Source organism: Ambystoma mexicanum, chromosome 7p, assembly GCF_040938575.1.
Source record: "Ambystoma mexicanum isolate Mex_15411 chromosome 7p, UKY_AmexF1_1, whole genome shotgun sequence".
Lineage (NCBI taxonomy): Eukaryota > Metazoa > Chordata > Amphibia > Caudata > Ambystomatidae > Ambystoma > Ambystoma mexicanum.
Window position 1 is genome coordinate 31,866,003 of NC_090939.1, and position 19,378 is coordinate 31,885,380.

The 19,378-nt window shown below is 47.5% G+C and overlaps 1 protein-coding gene across 3 annotated transcripts in view; it reads right to left on the reverse strand.

Moving 5' to 3' along the window:
- Positions 1-215: 215 nt before the first annotated feature.
- Positions 216-19,378, reverse strand: part of VANGL1 (VANGL planar cell polarity protein 1) — a 609,741-nt gene continuing 590,578 nt past the window's right edge. For all 3 annotated transcript variants that reach the window (XM_069635702.1, XM_069635704.1, XM_069635703.1), the window contains exon 8: positions 216-9,345. In XM_069635702.1, coding sequence (XP_069491803.1) covers positions 9,085-9,345 — 261 coding nt within the window. In that variant the 3' untranslated portion in view covers positions 216-9,084. The remainder of the gene's footprint in view (positions 9,346-19,378) is intronic.

Consider the following 19,378-nt stretch of genomic DNA (forward strand, 5'->3'; position numbering starts at 1 on the left):
TAGCTGTGATTCCTGGCCATTTTAAATCCTTTAGTAAGAATGTTCAAATATTCAAAATCTTGATTCTAACAATTCTGTACACTATATAAGCATGCAGTCAGACTGTTACACTCCCTCCGTTCCATAGCATTTTGATATGGTGCTTGGATGCCAGTCTTGCTGACCTTCAATGCATTCACGACAGACCAGTGGGGTTCAATAAATGCAGCATGAAGTATTAAAAGTTTAGATTTTATTGTATGTATAAAAATGCAAGTAAAAATGTTTTGCCTGGGTTGTTAACATAAAAAGTGAAATATACACCTATAACCAAAGAGGAAATAGCAGATCTCCTTGTCTTTGTTCTGTGTGACAGAACAAGCAGAGGCATCGGAATTGAGCGACACAATGACCTACGTTGTGAAAAGACACATGCATTTATGGAAGTAACAGATGTCCACTTGTCATTGTACCATTTCACTTGCGCAAATTCCACCTATCTTGTACTTTAATAGAGCATGAAAATCATGTGATACAGTAGAAAATAATTCATACAAACTATCGTCAGCAAGGTCAGCACGACAATAAGATCTATGCGTACACATTGCACACAATAAAATAACCAGAATGCCTGAAATGCATTAGTCCCATCACCCACAGCAACCAAGGCTTGCTGCCAGCACCCTAATATTTGCATATGAGTAACACCACTCATTTAAATATAAACAGTAATGATTAAATAACATACAAGGTATCCAGTATAAAGAACGCATTTAAAATCTGTGTACAGTATTCTTTGGTGTGGAAAACCATGTTCTTGTCACAACAGCTTTTGGGGGCAGAGGTGATTGAGCGTAAACACATGGATATTAACAGAAACGCATGGTGTTAACAGTTAAAGAGAATGTTTTACACTCCTACACAGTCAAAGCTATGAGGCGGTAAATTTAGCGCCGGGGCACTCCACTCTGTCAAGATGAAAAACAAAAAGGGCAGACACAAAACAGGACTTAACTCTTTCAAACATATAGCCCAAGACCAGGAAAGAACAGCTACACAGGAATGACAACCGGACCAAAACGAACATTGCTGGTGTCTGAAGGGGACCGCAATAATGACAGTAATTGGACAGGCCATTTGACTTCTGAAAGCATCCCAGATGAAAAAAGACAACAGCGCTATCCTTGTAAAGTAAAGACAGCCCACGTGCCTCCGGGAGAAGGGCTTAAACCTTTAGGTGGTTCAGGGAAAGCAGACCCTGCAGGAGAAGAGCTCAGACCGTAAAGGATCCATTAGAACACCACCAATAAGACCCCACACACTGCACTACCCAGGGGGCAGTGTGCATCCGCCACAGCCAAGTCCAAATGAAATGTTCCCATCTTTTCCCTACTCCCCATTTACACTTAAATTGGCAGTCCGCACCAAACCAGTCTACTACACACAGGATTTCACAGACCTCTGTCCTACAAGGACACTGAACAGTTATCAATCAGATTCATGGTTCAAACTCCAAGATGGTGTAGGCCAATCAACTGTTCCATATTATACTATTTTGAGACATTTGCTTATTGCTCTGTAGCTTGTTAATCTTGGGGGTGTTCCCTACATATTGACCAACCAGTAGATATGTCCAACAGGTGCGGACTGCATTCTGTGCTTGACAAGCAGCTGTACTATAGCATATGTCATGGAGGTCTCTCTAAGGCAGAAGTCTCAGGTCAAATCACCCACTCACTAGCAAACCAAGGGGGACATTTTCAAAGCTATGCTGCACCCAATACACGCCAACAATTTGGTATTGAAAGTGCAGCAGGACAAGGGGACAACATGTACCTGTCCCTTTGTATTGTCCAACACTTCTGTGACCGGTCATTGCCAACCACTAAGAATGCAGGAATTGAGCACACAGGAGAAAACCCAACCGACTAGAAAGATGATTGCATGTTGTCTGCCCCTTAAGATTGTATGAACCCCAACGCAGAGGCAAAACAGTCACTGAATAGTTTTACTTACACTAGAAGAGTCTACGGCCATCTCTCTGCTTCCCCATGCACTGCCTACAAAACGCCACTATTCATGAATCTGTGTGCTATGTTATAGAAGTTCCTGATGTAGCAGCAGGTGATTAATACTTTTATGAGTCACAAAAAAAAAAAAGAATAAACCATGAGTGGCACAATCACTCCCAATAAATGATGCTCAACATGGAAGCTCCAGGCAGCAAGTCTCCATGACTATCCATTCAAAGCCAGGCACAGGCGGACGCACCACTCAAGTGAGCAGAGGAAATGATGTGCTCAATTAAACCAGCGTTGAATGACACTCCACCATCCAGAGTTCTCCTTATACAACACCCCCACCATACTGAATACCTGCACTAGAACTAGCTTGGACACTTCACATGGCTTCCTGTTGGCATGCAGGCCACTTATTGTGAGGTGTCAAGGGCTCCCTACAGACTCTCCGCGTCAGGTGTCTGCTCTAGGGAATGTTAATGAGGAACCGGGTCAAAATCAGGAAAGAATCGTTAAAAACCTTTGCACATGGGTATAGCCACCTGACACTCTGAATATTGTGAAGGCAGAGATAAAAGCCATGATTTAAACAGCTTACTTGTTCAGAAAAATATACGAAATGGGACTTTTGCCCTCAATCACATTCAACGGTGCTCAGATAATCCACTTCAGAGGAACAAAACAGAAAGTAACAGATTGTTCAAAAAGTAGATTCTGGAGTAGAGCAAAAGTTATTCCCCACCTACAAGGCAAGGTTCAGGCAAGAAGGGTGCTTAAGATGCACGTCAAAAGGATTTAGACATATCAAGATGCTTCCCACCTAGTTATGTGGCGCAATGACAGTACTTTACCTAAGAAGTCACTGTAAAATGCTGCAGACAAAATTAGTTTTTTTAAACGTCAAGAATCGACTACCAACCCACATGAGCCATCACAGACTATCATTTGGGCAAACGATAAAACATATGTAAAGGGGCGCGAGACGTGTGCTCACTCGATAAGAGTGCGGACAAGAAACTAAGCATACAGAGCAATCCCCAAAACCAATAACCAGGAAAGTTTTGGCAAAAGTTATTTCCGAGATATCTGAAAATTACTGAAGCGGATTATTTTTAGTGAACCTATCGTTGGAACGCAAGGACATGAACAGCGAGACATTTGCAAGCAGAAATTAGTATTATGTATTATGTGTATTACCAAGTGCTCCAAACAGAGAGGACTCCATCATGCCAGACCAGTTCTGAGTCCTTCTCAAGTGTCTACAAAACACTGCCAAGAACTGATCTCAGCATGGTTGGATTGAACATATTTATTTGGGGAGAGAAGAAAAGAAGGCAGAATAGGACAATGGGACATCCAGCCAAAGACAGCAACAGATCAGGTTTAGGTTGGAGAAATGTGGTAGAGGAGTGGTAGCACACACAACGAGGACAGTACAGCAGAAACAATTTTCTAATTCACAAAAAATTATGTTGTACAAAAGTGTGATTCTCTGATTAATCTGACAAAGTATAGACTAGTTTAGAGGGAACAGATCATAACTTAAGAAAAAAAAGACTTAAGTGCTGATGATCAATACCTAGTGATGGGAACAAACCTAGCACACACTGAATTCCATGACCACCAACCTATGAATAAGACCAGTACAAACTTGGAAGACACTGTGTAACACCTGCCAAATGGACACCCAGACAGAAAAAGATGTAAAGGAAACAGCCCACATGGTGCAGTACATATTTCACTCCATTACATTCCTGCAAGCAAAAGTAACTCACTTACTCCATGTACTTTTCTTATATTTTCTGCTAAAAAGTGATCTAGCTAACAGTCACAAAAAGAGTTGCTCCCTCCGCTCCAGGAAAAGAGAGAAAAACAAAAGGTTTTGAAAAAGTGGCATGCAAAAGAAAGGATCAGAGAGGAAACACTTGTAAAACAATCAAAACAACTGCTGGTAGTTTTGATTTTATTTCACTGCTGTTAGGGTCCGTACAAAATTACCAAGACGTGGCACTACAGAAGCCCTAGCAGAGCTGCATTCAAAGTAACCATCGCACCAAAAGAAAAATGCCCTCACTACAGTACCTCATGCAATCCCTTGAGTCGCGAGCAAACGATGCTTCAGCCATTAGAGAAATGGCAACTTGCAGATGCCGCAGCACTGAAAAGGCTTTGCCATCTACTGCAAGCTTTGAAGTCTAACGGAGAATGGCACTTAATAAAGAGTGGTGCATATATTACTGCCATCTACGCCATTAGGAAGCACGTCCTTAAGGAGTCTGTACATTCCACTTGCTGGACGCATAGAGACAACACCTCCTGTTCTGATGGGTTGCAAACAAATGTAGAAGAGGAATGTCCCACCTCTGGAAAATGGCACTGAAAAGGCTGAAGGGCCGGTGCCACTCGTTAAGCACATCAAAGTTCTCATGTTGGAACATCCTGTCAAATGGTCCACACACAGGCAAATGTTACTCACAAGGGTCCAGACCCACAAATGAAGATCGAGACTACAACTGGGGACCCCGTTCACAGTTTGTTGAGATAAACCGGATTGATGAGTTTTGTGCAAAGATCAAGATTCTCCAGTCTCGAATTGAGGATAAAAAAACAGGGACAAGATAATGTCTGAGTTCTAGGACATTGAACTGACATCCTGGGTGCTGTGTGCTCCATAGGTCAAGCATCTGGAGCATTCCTGGGTCTAGTGTCACCCCTAACAATCAGTGTTAAATATGTTGCTATGGAGGTGTTGGTTAAGGGTTATGAATAGGCATACCACCATGAAGATTCTCTGGTAGTCCACCACTGGGTGACTTGACATGAACAAGTACTTAACAGATGGAGTTGCGTTCTACTCAAGTATAGGCTGGCATACTTGGCCTACAGGACGCAGCAGCTAGACACGACCAAATATTCTCGGAAAGTCTGAGCTTCCATTGCAAAGGCTTTTAACAGCAGAACCCTGTTGATTTCACGCCTGCAACCCTGCCTGCAGAGGGAAAGACTAAGCTCGGAAAAGCTTGGGAGGTAAGGCATGAGTCAGAATCGTAGTAAACTGACATTCACTGAAAGGCTCAAGGAGAACACATGGTACAGTGTACTTTGGAGGGAAGTAGTTGTATTGGCCAGGCAAGAAGCTTGCATCTAAACATCTAGGTTGAGTAAATGTGTATGTATAGTGGAGAGATCACAGCCGTAATGAGGTTTAGGCATAAGCCCTCTGAGATCACAAGTGTGTCCTTGAATACTGGCCTCAGTACCTGTTCAAAATGGGCCACTCTAACCTCTTGGCTTGTGTGCGTATTGGCCATTTGCAAATGATCGCCTTAGCATATGGCGTGTTGCTGTTTTGTAGGCTGCAAGTAGAAGAGGAGTCCCCTCTTTGGGAACGTTCTTGGTTCCTAGCGCGGAAGCCTCTGAAACACTGCAGGCTTCTACTTGGCTGCTTAACTGTACTCAAGTGGCCTTATTGGTTGACGATCCGGGCGTGTCACCATTATGTGAGGTAGGGGCGTCCTGCATTTTACACCCCCACACACGAGTCAGACCAGCATTGATATCCGGCAGGTAGCACCCTTGCACAGACCATTGTGGCGTAGGCCGTTGATTTCTCAGCAGCCATTAGTCAAGCTTCAGGCAAAGAAGAGGACCATGAAGGTATCTCTTGCAAAGACCATGGTAACTCAAAATATCCTGTCTGTCAGATGACTCGCGCTGAGGGCCAGTAGGCTGATGCAAGTGCACCAATGGATTACTCCTCAGGTTAGTTTTGAAAGGTTGCCGATCTATTCCAGCATGTCACTAATAAACTCCTTCACGGCTGTGCCACTGAATTTCTTGGGTGCAATGGAAGGTCTGTTCCCAGGATCTCAGGCAGGATAATCATGTCCTGCGGGAGAAAGTAAATAACAGAGCATAACATCAGGCCAGAAACATTCAGACCCCAAACATTGAAGACAAAGAGAAACAAACAGTCAGACTCTACAAAGGCTTTATAACCAGAAGGACAGTGTCTAACCCCTGAGGAACCGCGCATAGACCACAGGGTGAAAAAGAAACACTTAAGAATGAGATCAAACAAAGGACTAGTAGGGCTGCATGCATGCCTAGAGCGTGTACAAGGGTGAATCAGTTCAGTTGCTTTCGCACATACGTTAAGCCCACCTGCTTCATTTTCTGAAAAGAGTAGGTAAAGCAAAGGAAGGTAAAATAAATATTTAAATTACTGACCTACAACAGAGGCCCCATAGGTCTCAAGTACACAACCTCCAATGAAGAGGGGAACAGACTAGGCTGTATCCCAACTTCTACTGGTAGTGTGCCTTTGGACTAGGCTGAGTGTTTAAAGTGCCACAATTTTTGTGTTTTCAACTGTTAGTGCTGTTTGAAATGAAGGATTAGATTCACTTTTATGGTCATTTGATAATCTACAGGTGAGCTGATCAGCTAATTAAATATATTGGAAAGGTTTACGATTTATGCACTTAACCATGTTCACATCGAACATCTGACAATGATCACTTTGACTGAGTGAAGACAATCAGCGGATTTCAAAACACTCAAGCGGCTATGCTGCTGAAGCAGATGGGGCAATTGGCCTGCGTAAAGCAACTATCAATGCTCTAAATGGGTCTGGAAGACAACACACATGGAATCTTTGTGAGGGGACCTATATTTGCAGTCCAATGTCTTCGAAATATTAATCTACGAACTTCTTTTCCTAAGCTCTGGCCGGCATAAAAAACAAGGTTCTGTTGGACGTGAATGGAGGTATGCCTGGCAAATTCTACATCTTCAGTGGGGATTTGCAAGGAGTGCAGGATGCCAGGAATTGAAAACATGACAGGCCTCGGAACCACTAGGAGTCGGTCTGCCAATAATCACTTACCAGTCAAAGGGGCATTAAAAATGTACTTGCACTCGTCAGTCAGCTCTAGGACACTAGGAAATCAAACCAGACTTCTGAAGAGACTGCAGTGTTCTGCACATAACTCTCCAGATCGAACTTTCTGAATCCCTACTGTCTGCATTGCTGGCGCCTGAAAAGAAAGGCAGCCAAGTTTCAAACACAGCATAACTTTATTTCCCAAACACACAGGGCCGGATCAAGCAGACGCATTTGGGAGACAACATACAAAGAATGTAAATCCTGGGACAGAATCATTAGGGAAGGGGTGACCATTTAAGAGGTCAGACAGGGGAAACCAGGGGACGCGTGTTTTGACACAAAAGTCATGTTTTTAAAAAATATGTAAGGGGAGAATAGGTGCAAGAGGCAAACAAATAGGAGGAGAAAAGAAAGCAGCAGCAATTAAAAAATGGTGTAGACGGGGGGGGGGATAACTTTAGAAGGGGAGCTCCCCTCCAACAGACGCAATATTTACAGAAAGCAATTGCAGTAGAAGGATCATCTAGATTAAGAAAGTTTCAGCAACAAATGCACTTACCATGAAGAGTGATGGGGTGCGATCAAAGAGTAGTCACTTCAATGAGGACAGTGTTGGATACACTGATCCGTGTCATACATAAGCCCTACATCAAAGAAAGACGCACAGGGCTTGGTTGGCGGTAGAGCATGAGTAGGCAGAGCCATCGCACCTCCTTCTCGATCAGCCAACCGACTCCATACACCTCAAGGTACATGTGGAGACACATGCACCCGACTGGGACAGATGCGGTAAACAAAGCATTACAGGAAGAGATGGGTGAAGGTGCCCTTGGGCCACACTCAATTACATGGCACTGAATACACTAAAGGGCACAAGCAAGATGGCAGTACTGTGTGGGGAGGGCAGCTTTGCATGGTGCAACGTTACACAATCCCTCAATGTTTTGCAATTACTCCAATCAGTGTGAAATTCACAATTTCACAGTGTGCCTGTAAGATCTGTGAGCCCATGAGCAAAGGGTTAAAGGAAATGTCTTATCAGTTGAACATAGACGGGACAACAGCTCTGACTGCATAGTCTGCATGCTGCTGCCGAAATCAGTGGGCAGAATGGAGACAAGGTGTGGAACAGACACATCACCTCTCATGCACATCACATGCAGCAGCCCAAGCAAACCCTGTCTGATTCAGATTAGCAGCAAAAACAAAACCTGCCCACAACTAAATGCTCCAAGAAGGGCAGAGGTAGGATAGGTTTACGGTAAAGGTTTTAAAAATACTATCTTCACTGGACAAAAAAGAAAATACACAGATCTTTGAAGACTAAAAGGGACCAGTGAGCCTCCTAAAGCTCATCTTTGCATTTTTTTGTTAGTTCGACAAAAATGGCACCCAAACCTATAATACAATCAATATTTCATGAATCAGCATAACTACAGAGCCTTTCTAAGGTATCATGGATATGGCCACAATAATGTATATATTTATGATAAAAACACTTTCTTTAAAACTGGGCACTCTGCTGCTCTCCCCAGAAAAATGTATCACATCGGAGGCAAAGGTCCAGTAACTCCAGCAGAACCTCGTCTGCACAGTGTACAACCATTTCCCCTTGCCCTACGTTCTGCCAATGAAGATGTAAACGAGTTGGTACACACACTGCTATCATACACAGGACTTGGCCCCATGCATTACCCACAACCCCAAAAGCGGTCGCTAATTCTATGAGTGTGAGTGCAATTGTGCAGTGCTGCTCAGAGAAACAGATCATGTAATATGTACCCCACAGTGTGTCACGCCGTGTGACAGGCCATGAAAAAGGGATTTAACAAACAGATATCCAGGCCCGAAATATCCAGATAGTGACAAGCCAGGAAAGATTTTGGCAAAAGTTGATACTGGAGCACAACAGAAAATATGATGAACCATCAACCAAGGTTTTGAAGAAACTCCATCTCGGCTTCAGGAAGGTCTGAAAAAACGTGCCCCTTTCCTGAAGTATGCGAAAACAGGACGGTATCCGCTGGCAGCACGGAGGACAGCAGGGGGCGGTGCCAGGAAATCCTGGGCACATGACAAAGACCTTGACAGTACTTCAATTTTCTGACACAAAAGATCCTTCAGAATAAAGTGCAGATGGTCACATCAGGTCCGACTTGTGACAGTGCAGTCCATTCTGGGCTGAGAGAAATGACACATTTATACTGATGTCTCGGACTGCAACCGAAGAACAAATTTATGAGACTTGGGATCGACAAACTCCTCTGAGAGTTTCAGGAAGGGAATTTTCTTTATGTTGACAACAAGACTGAAGTCCACGCATTTGAGAACAAAAACCAGCCCATCGTGCAGCGTGTTGGTCACTGGTTCATCACTAATGAGCGTCCACTGCCGAGCCAACCAGCGCTCTTTGTCATACTGCAGAGTAGGGCCAGGATTGAGGTATCGCTCCAGGAAAGCCTGCAGAGTGGAAAAGAAACCGTAGATTTATATTTTTACGAAAAGCAACAGGCATAGCTGATGTGAAATGGCATATATCCTAGTATGAAAAAGAAAGAACCAGGAAAGTGGTACAAATGCTCAACCTTGAAAATTAATTCTCATTCACAGTTTGCAATGTATGAGCCTGGAAAAGCAGAGCAGGAATTTTTTGCCATTGTGTAATAAACAATTTTCATCACTACCTTTTATGCATTAAAGGTTGTGGATACCATAAGAAATGTCCATTTAGCCCTCCTAGAAAGAAAGTCTACAGACCTTGGGAATTGGCCACCAAATTTCAAATGTAGGTGGTCTCATCCAGCCCTCATTGGACCACTCCTCCACCCCCTGAAAGAGCCCAGTTGAGCCCCCCAACCGCCAGATGGACGCCAGCAGGTGTTTTCTAATAAACTCAAAATCCCTTACAAAGGAAAAGGCTTCACTACTACACAGACAATATACACACACACACCAAAATCACCATAGACGACTGCCTAACATTATGAAAACATGGACCTGGGCTGACGGGTAAGAGCGGTCATTGTGTCCTTTCTGAACTTGAAACATGTCCAGAAAGTAGGTTTTGCTTACACATGGATGGATTGCCCTTTTAATGACAATAGGAGAAGAATAATGTATGACAATGGAGTCATTGTGAGTCCTGCATCTCTAAACCAGGGGCAATGCTTCAGCAGTGCAATTAATGTGGCCATAAGCGATCGAAGCCTGGGAACAGCACAGGATGAAATACTTAATACCAGCCATGGGAGCAACAGCACATATCATTCATTGTGGATGTGAGGGTGCAGGATTGTACAATAAGGGTAGACCTCCAATATAACCTGGGGACTGCATCTTGCCAAGATTGATCTGATGGAGAAGCTCTGATGGTGTCAGGGACACCGACTTCTCTGAAGAACAAATGCTCCTACCACATAACATGCCGACACAATCTGTTTGCAAGCCTCAAGGAAAGCCCTACTCGCAGACAAAGCTTTGCTGCACATCCCTGCATGAACCCAAACAGAGGAGGTAGCTCCCGAAGAGCAAACCAGCACCTTCTCCAGCTGCCGCAGATCTTGATTACTAATGGAAGTGTCCTAGAGTCAGAATCCAGGAACTGGCAGCTCACCTTCAAACCTGCAAAGGCCTGAATCTAGAATAATCAAAGTCTACTTACCAAATCATTTACTTTCAGAGAAGTACGATTTAATGTTATAAACAGTAGATAAAGGACCGTCCACATACATATGTAGGTTACACTATACCTTGACCAAATTCTCTACCCTGGTATTCAGAGTTCACCTCAAGTCAAGCAGACTCTCCTATAGCTAAATGCAAAATTTGCATTAATATTGAAATCCCCATTGTGTTCGTGTGAGGTGCCCAGACAGCTTTTAAATGGCTGAATGCCATGTTAATAATAGGAAGTAGTGATTGTGTGTTAAAGCAGCATGCATGTGTCCCGGCAGTAATTTCTTTTTATTGTACTCCCGGACATACCTAGTTATTTTCTGTTGTGCATGACTTGCGTAGAAGGAGCTGAATAATGGGACTGTTCACATAAGGTTTAAGTTACTTATCTGTAACTCTTATTCTCCAGCATGGGTCTGGCATGGATTCACATGCTCATGAATATTCCCGTCGTCAGGCTGGGAATCCTCAGTAAAAGAAAAAACTGTTTCACTTTAAAACTGCATTTCTCGTCTAAACCAATCACTGTCCTCTGGGTCAAACTGCTGCCATCCAGTGACAGTCCTCTCCCTAAGCCCTGCTGTTCAGATTTGGTAAGCATGCAACGTGGCAGTATGACCAAGAAGGGGGTTTGCATGTGAATCCACGCTAGACCCATGTTGGAGAACAATAGTAAAAGGTAAGTAACTAAAACTTTCTCCAGCATGGGGTCTGGCATGGGCTCACATGCTCATGAATAACAAACACACAGCAGTACACACTACACAACCACAGGAGGTGGCAAGACCCATCCGAAGTAATTAACACTTACGCCTGGAACAGACTCAATTCAAGCTAACAGGTTGCATAGCACTGCCTGGCCGACCCTGGGCTCCTGCCTGGAATCTCTGTCGACGCAGTAGAACCTTGTGAAGGTATGCAGGGACGTCCACGTTGCAGCCCTGCAGATGTCGAGCGTAGGGCTACACCAGAAAGGAATGCCGTTGTTGCAGCAATCGTTCTGCTGGAGTGGGCTCTCGGGCAGCCCAGCAGAGGCCGGTTGGCCAGCCGATGACAATGCATGATGCAGCCAGAGAGCATCTTGAGATGAAAGCCTTGGACAAGGCCTTCCCATTATTCCAATTATTCACAGGTCCAAAGTTCACAAACAATAGAGAGGTCTTCTGAAAACTCTTGGTGCGTTCCACGTAGAACCTCAAGGCACAAGAAACATCCCACGAATGCAGGGTCCTCTACGCCAGCAACAAAGGTTTTGGGAAGAAAACCGGTAACACCAAAGGTTCGTTGAGGTGGAATTCCGACAGAACCTTCGACATGAAAGACGGTTGCGTACGCAGCACCACCCTCAATTCGTGGAAATTCACATAAGGCTGCTTGCATGACAGGGGCGGGATCTCACCCACTCGTCTGATTGAGATCCGCAGTTTTCCACGAGAGAAACTTGCGTGGAAGGGAGTAGTTTCTTACCTGTAACTCCATTTCTCCAGCGTTGGTATCTTTCATGGATTCACATGCTTAGAATATTCCCCGTCGTCAGACTGGGAACCCTCGGTATACATATATAGTAATTTCCCATAGGAAAAACTTCCGACACTTGTGTGTCCTATCCCCGTCCACGTCCTCCACGGGGCCGCCCCACGCACGCCCCGTTGGACGCCATGGTATATAAGCCCCGCCCCCGCGGGATCCTTCAGATTTCGGCCCCTCCAAAGAGAACGGGGGGAACCAACCCCGCTTACGTACAAAATTTCACATTGCAGTCCGGGGAGGCCGGTGGGCGCATGTGAATCCATGAAAGATACCAACGCTGGAGAAATGGAGTTACAGGTAAGAAACTACTCCCTTCTCCAGCATTGGATCTTTCATGGATTCACATGCTTAGAATAGATTGTAAAGCAGTAACATCAAGAAGGAGATGAGAGTGCAATGTAACTTACATTCGTAGAGACACCCCCAAACACTACCATATACACCATGTACGTAAGCAACAACTTATTATACTGATACGAAACGGATTTCCACAGTACAATGCTATGTTCGTGTATACGATAGGAAAACAGTTTTTTGGCCAAGTAGGCGACAGCATTTGCATCGTAATTTTGGCTTACCTCACTGAAAAAGGTGGTGCAGCACTGCCCGCCCCATCTGCACCTCGTCTGTATGCTGTCTTTCCAGGCAGTAATGGCGTGTAAACGTGTGTGGAACAGACCATGCCGCCGCCTGGCAGATGTCTGTCAGAGGAATTCCTGCCCATAGCGCCGCGGAGGAAGCCGTCGCTCTCGTGGAATGGGCTCTAGGGCAATCTTGTAGGGGTCTCCCGGCCTTGGAGTGACACAGGGTGATTGCCGAAGAGACCCAGCGAGCCAAACCTTGCTTGGAGATAGCCTTTCCCCTCGCCGAGGGACCATAGGCGATGAACAACTGTCTGGTGGTTCTGATATCTTGCGTTCTTTGCAGGTAAAATTTTAGCGCCCTTTTGACATCTAGAGTGTGAATGGCCTTCTCCGCCGTCGACGACGGGGATGCAAAGAAAGTAGGAAGCACCAGGGTCGAGTGCTTATGATAGACCGATGGTACTTTTGGGATGAAAGTAGGGTTAGTTGATAAAATTACTTTGTCCTTAAAGAACCTCATGTATGGAGGATCAATGACCAATGCCTGCAATTCCGACATTCTTCTAGCCGAAGTGATGGCGACTAGGAACGCTAGTTTCCAGGATAGGAATTGTAGGGATGAAGAGGACATTGGCTCAAAAGGAGGCTTCATTAAGGCAGCCAGCACCACATTCAGACTCCACGCCGGTGGGAACCGTTTTTCAGGAGGGAAGGTTCTGAAGAGACCCCTCATGAAATGCTTCACTAGTCTGTCACTGAATAGCGGTGAGGACTGTCTCCTTCTTGTAAACCTTGAAACTGCCGCCAAATGTACCTTGATGGACGATGATGACAGTCCGCTCTCTGCCAGGTGAAGAAGATACGGGAGGATTTGCTCTGGCGTAATTTCCAAAGGGTGAATATTTTGTTGTGTTTGACACCACCTGCAGAATCTTTTCCATTTGCTTATATACGATTTGTTAGTAGCAGGGGCCCTAGCCGCCTGTAGAATCTTACGGCAATCCATCGAAACTTTCAGGTTCCCGAACTCTGAGAAGTCAGGAGCCATGCAGTTAAGTTCAGGCTGTTCGGATTGTGGTGCCATACAGTTCCCTTGTCCCTGGACAGGAGGTGCGGCACTTTCCTGAGTGGTATTGGTTGATCCAGCGACAGATGAAGGAGGTCGGAAAACCAAGGTTGTCTCGGCCAGTGCGGAGCCACTAGGATGACCCGGCATTTGTACCTGCGGATGCCCTGGATCGTCCTCCGTATGAGAGGGAACGGAGGGAAGGCGTAGAGGAATTTGCCTGTCCACGGAAACGAGAACGCTTCCCCCAGGGAGCCTATTTGGGGCCATCTGCTCGCGAACTGGACACATTTTCGGTTTTCTTCCGTTGCGAAGAGATCGATCGATGGGGTCCCCCACCTTTCGAAGATTTCTTGTAGCTGACTGGAGTCCAGCTCCCATTCGTGTATCTGCGACATTGTCCTGCTCAGGGAATCCGCCTGCACATTCTTCACTCCCGGTAGGTGGTATGCCACTAGGGATATGTGGTTTTTCAAAGCCCAATGCCAGATCTTTTGAGCTTCCTTCGAGAGGGTCCTGGATCTGGTGCCACCTTGCTTTATCAGGTAGAACATGGCTGTCGTATTGTCTGTGAGCACTCTTACTTTTGATCCCTTGATATGTGGGAGGAAAGATTTCAGGGCCCATCTCACCGCCCTTAGTTCCAGCACATTGATATGTAGGCGCGATTCGGTCGACGACCACCTGCCTTGGGTTTGATGATTGTTCATGTGTGCTCCCCAGCCCGACAGAGAGGCGTCCGTAATGATGGTGTTCTGAAATTCCGGCTCCTGTAGCGGAACCCCTCTGTCCAGGTTGTGAACGACCTTCCACCATTGGAGGGTTTCGATAACTCCTTCGTCGTCGACGGTTATCTTGTCTGACCAGCGGCCTGTGGCCTGCTTCCATCTGTCCGACAGGAACTCCTGTAGAGGCCTCATGAATAATCGGCAGTTTGCTACCAGGTGGATGCACGACGCCATGGAGCCTAGGAGAGCCGCATATTTTCTCACTGACATCCTGCTCTGCAGACGAAGCTGGCTTGTCTGTCGTTTGATCTTCGACATCCTTTCCAGGGACGGCTTCACTATCCCCGCTTGGGTGTCGAATCGAGCACCCAGGAACTTCAAGCTCTTTGAGGGCTTTAGAGAAGACTTTTCGTAGTTCACTGCAAATCCCAGACGTTGCAGTAGTCGTAAGGTGGTCAACAGGCTGTCGTTGGTCGACGCTGGGGAGGATCCCCTCACGAGCCAGTCGTCGAGGTACGGGTATACATGATGCCCTTCCTTTCGCAGCCAGGCTGCCACGGGTGCCAGACATTTCGTAAACGTTCTTGGGGAGGACTTCAGGCCGAATGGGAGCACTGTAAATTGGTAGTGTGTTTGCCCAACTAGGAACCTCAGAAACCTCCTGTGTGTTGTGCGCACTGGAATGTGAAAGTACGCGTCCTGCAGATCTAGTGACGCCAAGAAATCGTCCTTCTGGACGGATCTGATCACCTCCTGTAGTGTAAGCATTTTGAACTTTTGACTCAGCAGGGTTTTGTTGAGGTCCCGCAGGTCGAGGATGGGGCGCCACTTTCCGTTCGGCTTCTTTACCACGAAACAGCGTGAGTAAACCCCTAGGCCCTTTTGTGGTGTCGGGACTAATTCGATGGTGCCTTTTTTTAACATGAGCGCAACTTCCTGACGCAGGATGCCTAGATGTGGTTGGGACAGGTGTATCGGTGGACGTCTTGGAGGCTTGCATTTGAACCGTAGGGAATGCCCCCGTCTCACCGTGTCCAGAACCCACTGGTCTGTCGTGATAGACTCCCATTCCTCGACGCAGCGTGACACTCTTCCTCCTAGAACGTCATTGTTGGTCTTTCTGTTTTCCCGTCGACGACGAGTAAGTGGGTCATCTCTTGGAGGACTGGAAATTTCTGCGCCGGGTTGAGGACTGCGAGGCGCGCCTATACCCTTGGGACGGATACGACGACCTACCAAACGCTCTATCCCTGGTTGCTGAGAATCTTGAGTTTCCCGTAGCTCCTCTGAAGGGGCGAAAAGAACGAAATCCGGAGGGGTAGAGCATTTGTGTTGGGCCTTTGCTTTTCTCGTCGCCGCTGCCGAGACCACCGAGTCAGGCGTAGGTTGCGCCGAGAGGCATTTCGGCGTCGAGTCAGGGACTTTAAATTTTTTCTCTATGCGGCCTTTGACAGCGGGTTCGGAGAATGGGTGCCGCATAGTTTGAACGCCTTCTTTCCATACGTGGTCCAGGATCGGAATCGAAAAAATTGAACGCCTACTCTTCCCCCATGTGGTCAAAGAGGAAGCAGTCCTTCTTTTCTTCCTGTTGGGACAGGCCGAACTCCTTGCAGGCCTTTTCCATCATGGAATGGAAGGCACCTATATCATCCGGTGGTGATGGGTGAATGGGACTTTTAGGAGGTTCCACTTCCTCGTCCGAAACCCAGGATGGGTCCCTCGACGGTGAGAGGGAGATATCTGATGCTGACCCCCGGTCAGAGAGGGAGTCCGAGAGCTCACCCTCCTCCTGGACTGCTGGAGTAGTTGGTACTACGACCGATCTAGTCGGGCGGTGTGAAGGGCCGGGCTCGTCGACGAGGGGAGTCGTCGGAGCGGGGGGAAGCCTTTCGTCCAGTGATTTCAAAAGCGAATGTAAGGAGGAGAGTACCTCCATGGAGAGGGTAGCCTGGACGCTTGGAGGCTGGGTAAAAACTTGAGAGCAGGTTGCACCAGAAGGAAATCTGGCTCGTAGGCCAAGGTCTTCCGGGCTCACAATTCTGAAGCCATCGTCTTCTTTCGAGGCGATCGACACTGCCTGTTCTTGTAACAGTGTCTCCGGCAACCCCATATCAAATACTTCTGGCCTCCAGGCCAGAGCTTCCGTCGACGAGGGTATCGTTGTCGACCCCGTGATTAGGACAGGAGACTGCGTCAGCGAGGGTACCGACTGGATCGTCGTCGTCGACGGTGGGCCTGCAGGTGGCTTCGGCGGTCCCGCTTTTGCGGCGCTCTCCCTGCGTTTATCCGCATCCCTACTCGTGGCTGATCTGTTTTGATCGCCCGAGGAGGCTTTTGGCCTGTCTTTTTCTTTCTTCGATGAAGTAGACGAGGGTTTTTTCGCCGAGTCTTTCGATGAGCCCTTAGAGGAGTGACCTCGCGGCACGTCCTTCTCCGGAGGCCGTGTTTTCTTGGACGGAGGTTCCGATGAATGCGAGCGTCGGGGAGCCTCTGATGTTTTTGTCGAGGCGACACTGCGCACCGAGCCTACCTCTGACTGAGGGTACGCCCCCGCGCCGTCGTTCAGCCACGAAATCAGTCGCCGATTTCGGTCCTTCAAGGTTTTCTGGGAAAAACCCTTACAAATATCGCATTGGTCCGCCGAGTGGTGAGGATGGAGGCAATAGATACAGTCCAGATGGCCGTCCCCCTCATAAACCTTTTTCAGTCCACACGTGGCACACGGGCGGAACAGAGGCTTACCCGACATTATTACGGGACCAGATAAACAAATTCGCAGGAGTTCGAACAATTCGATAAGTATCCGTAGAACTACACGAGGAGATCCCACTATCTTTGGAGACGGTTGAAATCTGAAGGATCCCGTGGGGGCGGGGCTTATATACCATGGCGTCCAACGGGGCGTGCGTGGGGCGGCCCCGTGGAGGACGTGGACGGGGATAGGACACACAAGTGTCGGAAGTTTTTCCTATGGGAAATGACTATATATGTATACCGAGGGTTCCCAGTCTGAAGACGGGGAATATTCTAAGCATGTGAATCCATGAAAGATCCAATGCTGGAGAACTTGATGAATAGGTGCGAAAGGTGCCCCCATAAGTCTTGTTAGGACTGCATTAAGTTCCCATGCCGAGGCAGGCACCCTCACCGGTGGGAAAGATCAACTAAGCCCCTTGAGAAAATCCTTGATGAGTGTGTGGCACCACAACGAGGATCTTACCGGGGATATGGTGTAGTGTGAAATGGCCAACAGGTGTACCTTGAACGTGTGAGCAGACCAGCTTTTGCCAAGGAAAGCAAACATGGAAGAACATGTGCGGCTGTGACCCTCAGAGGGATAATCTTCTGCAACCATCACAACGTAGAAAGACGCTTCCAATTATGCCTGTAGCACTTTAGTGTCGATGACACCTTGGCTTTGGCGAGGACCTCCCTGCAGTCCGCTAGCAGCTCATAACCTCCAAACTCTAAGGCTGCAGGAGCCATGCCTTCAGGTTCCGGGATCCTGGATCGTGATGAAGGATTGTGCCCCCCCCCCTCTCTGGTGAGTAGTTCCGGATGTACCAGCAACTTGATTGGAGGCAACGGTGATAGGCTGAGTAGGTACGGATACCGAATCTGCCTCTGCCACGCCAGGGCGAGGAGTATCATCTTGCACTGACACAGTCCGAGGGTGTTGATCACATGTAGCAGGAGAGGAAACATGGGGAGAGGGGGGGGGGCATACAGAAACCGACCTTCCCACAGGAAGGATAACGTGTCCCGGCCAATCTCCTCAGTTGGTGGAACCTGCTGGCAAACATCTGGCATTTGGAGTTCACCGCCGTGGCAAAAAGATCGAATGGGGGTCTGTCCATTTGACGAACAGGCAGTCCACCTGATCCTGACTAAGTTTGCACACGTGGCGGGAGGGCCGTTGCCTGCGGAGAGAGTCTGCGATGGTGTTCTTGACGCCTGACAGGTAGAGAGGGACGAGGAACATTCCCCTGTCTGAAGGCCCCATGCCACAAGTCCTGCGCTTCCTTGGAGAGGTCTGGGGATCGAGTGCCCCCTTGCTTCCTGATGTATAACATGGTGGTGGGGTTGCCCGTGAAGATCCTCACCACCTTTCTCTTTACAGATGGTAGGAAAGACTGGAGGGCCCAGAACGCTGCCCGTAGCTCCAGGATGTTGATGCGCAGATCCTTTTCCTCTGGAAGCCACAGACCTCTGGCATGTAGACGTCCGGTGTGAGCCCCCCAACTTTCCAGCGAGGCGGCCGTGGTGACCGTCTCCTGGTATGGTGAAATCCCGCCCCCTGGGCGATGTGGGAGCACACCCCCCACCACTCTATCACCCGCCAGAACTCCTTGTTCAGGGGGATCTTGTCTGCTAAACTGACACTTGCATCCAAGAAACCCTGTAGGAGTCGCATCTGCAACCTGCAGAGACGGACGAAGTAGATGCAGGACAACATCATGACCAGCAACAACTAGATGGCCCGAACCGAGGCCGTCTTCGCCGATGACAGTCGCTGCACCTTGCCTTGACGGGCTGCTATCCTCTTCTCCGGAGGAGACGCCAGGCAAATCACCGTGTTGAGTCTGGCCCCGAAGAACAGCGTGTTCTGCGATGGCGTTAAGCAGGACTTCGGATAGTTTACAGAGAAACCCAGCTCCGTCAGTAGTCAATCGGTCTCCTTCGTGTGCTTGTTGGCCAGTTCCCGAGAGCAGGCATGTATCAGCAAATTGTCCAGTTACAGGTATACGTGTATGCCCTACAGACACAGATGGGCCAGGCATTTTGTAAACACTCTTGGGCCGATTTGAAGTCGAATGGTAGGGCCTTGAACTGGTAGTGTTGGCTCTGCACCACGCACGGTAGGAACATTCGATGTTTCCTGTGGATGGGGACATGGATTTACGCATCCT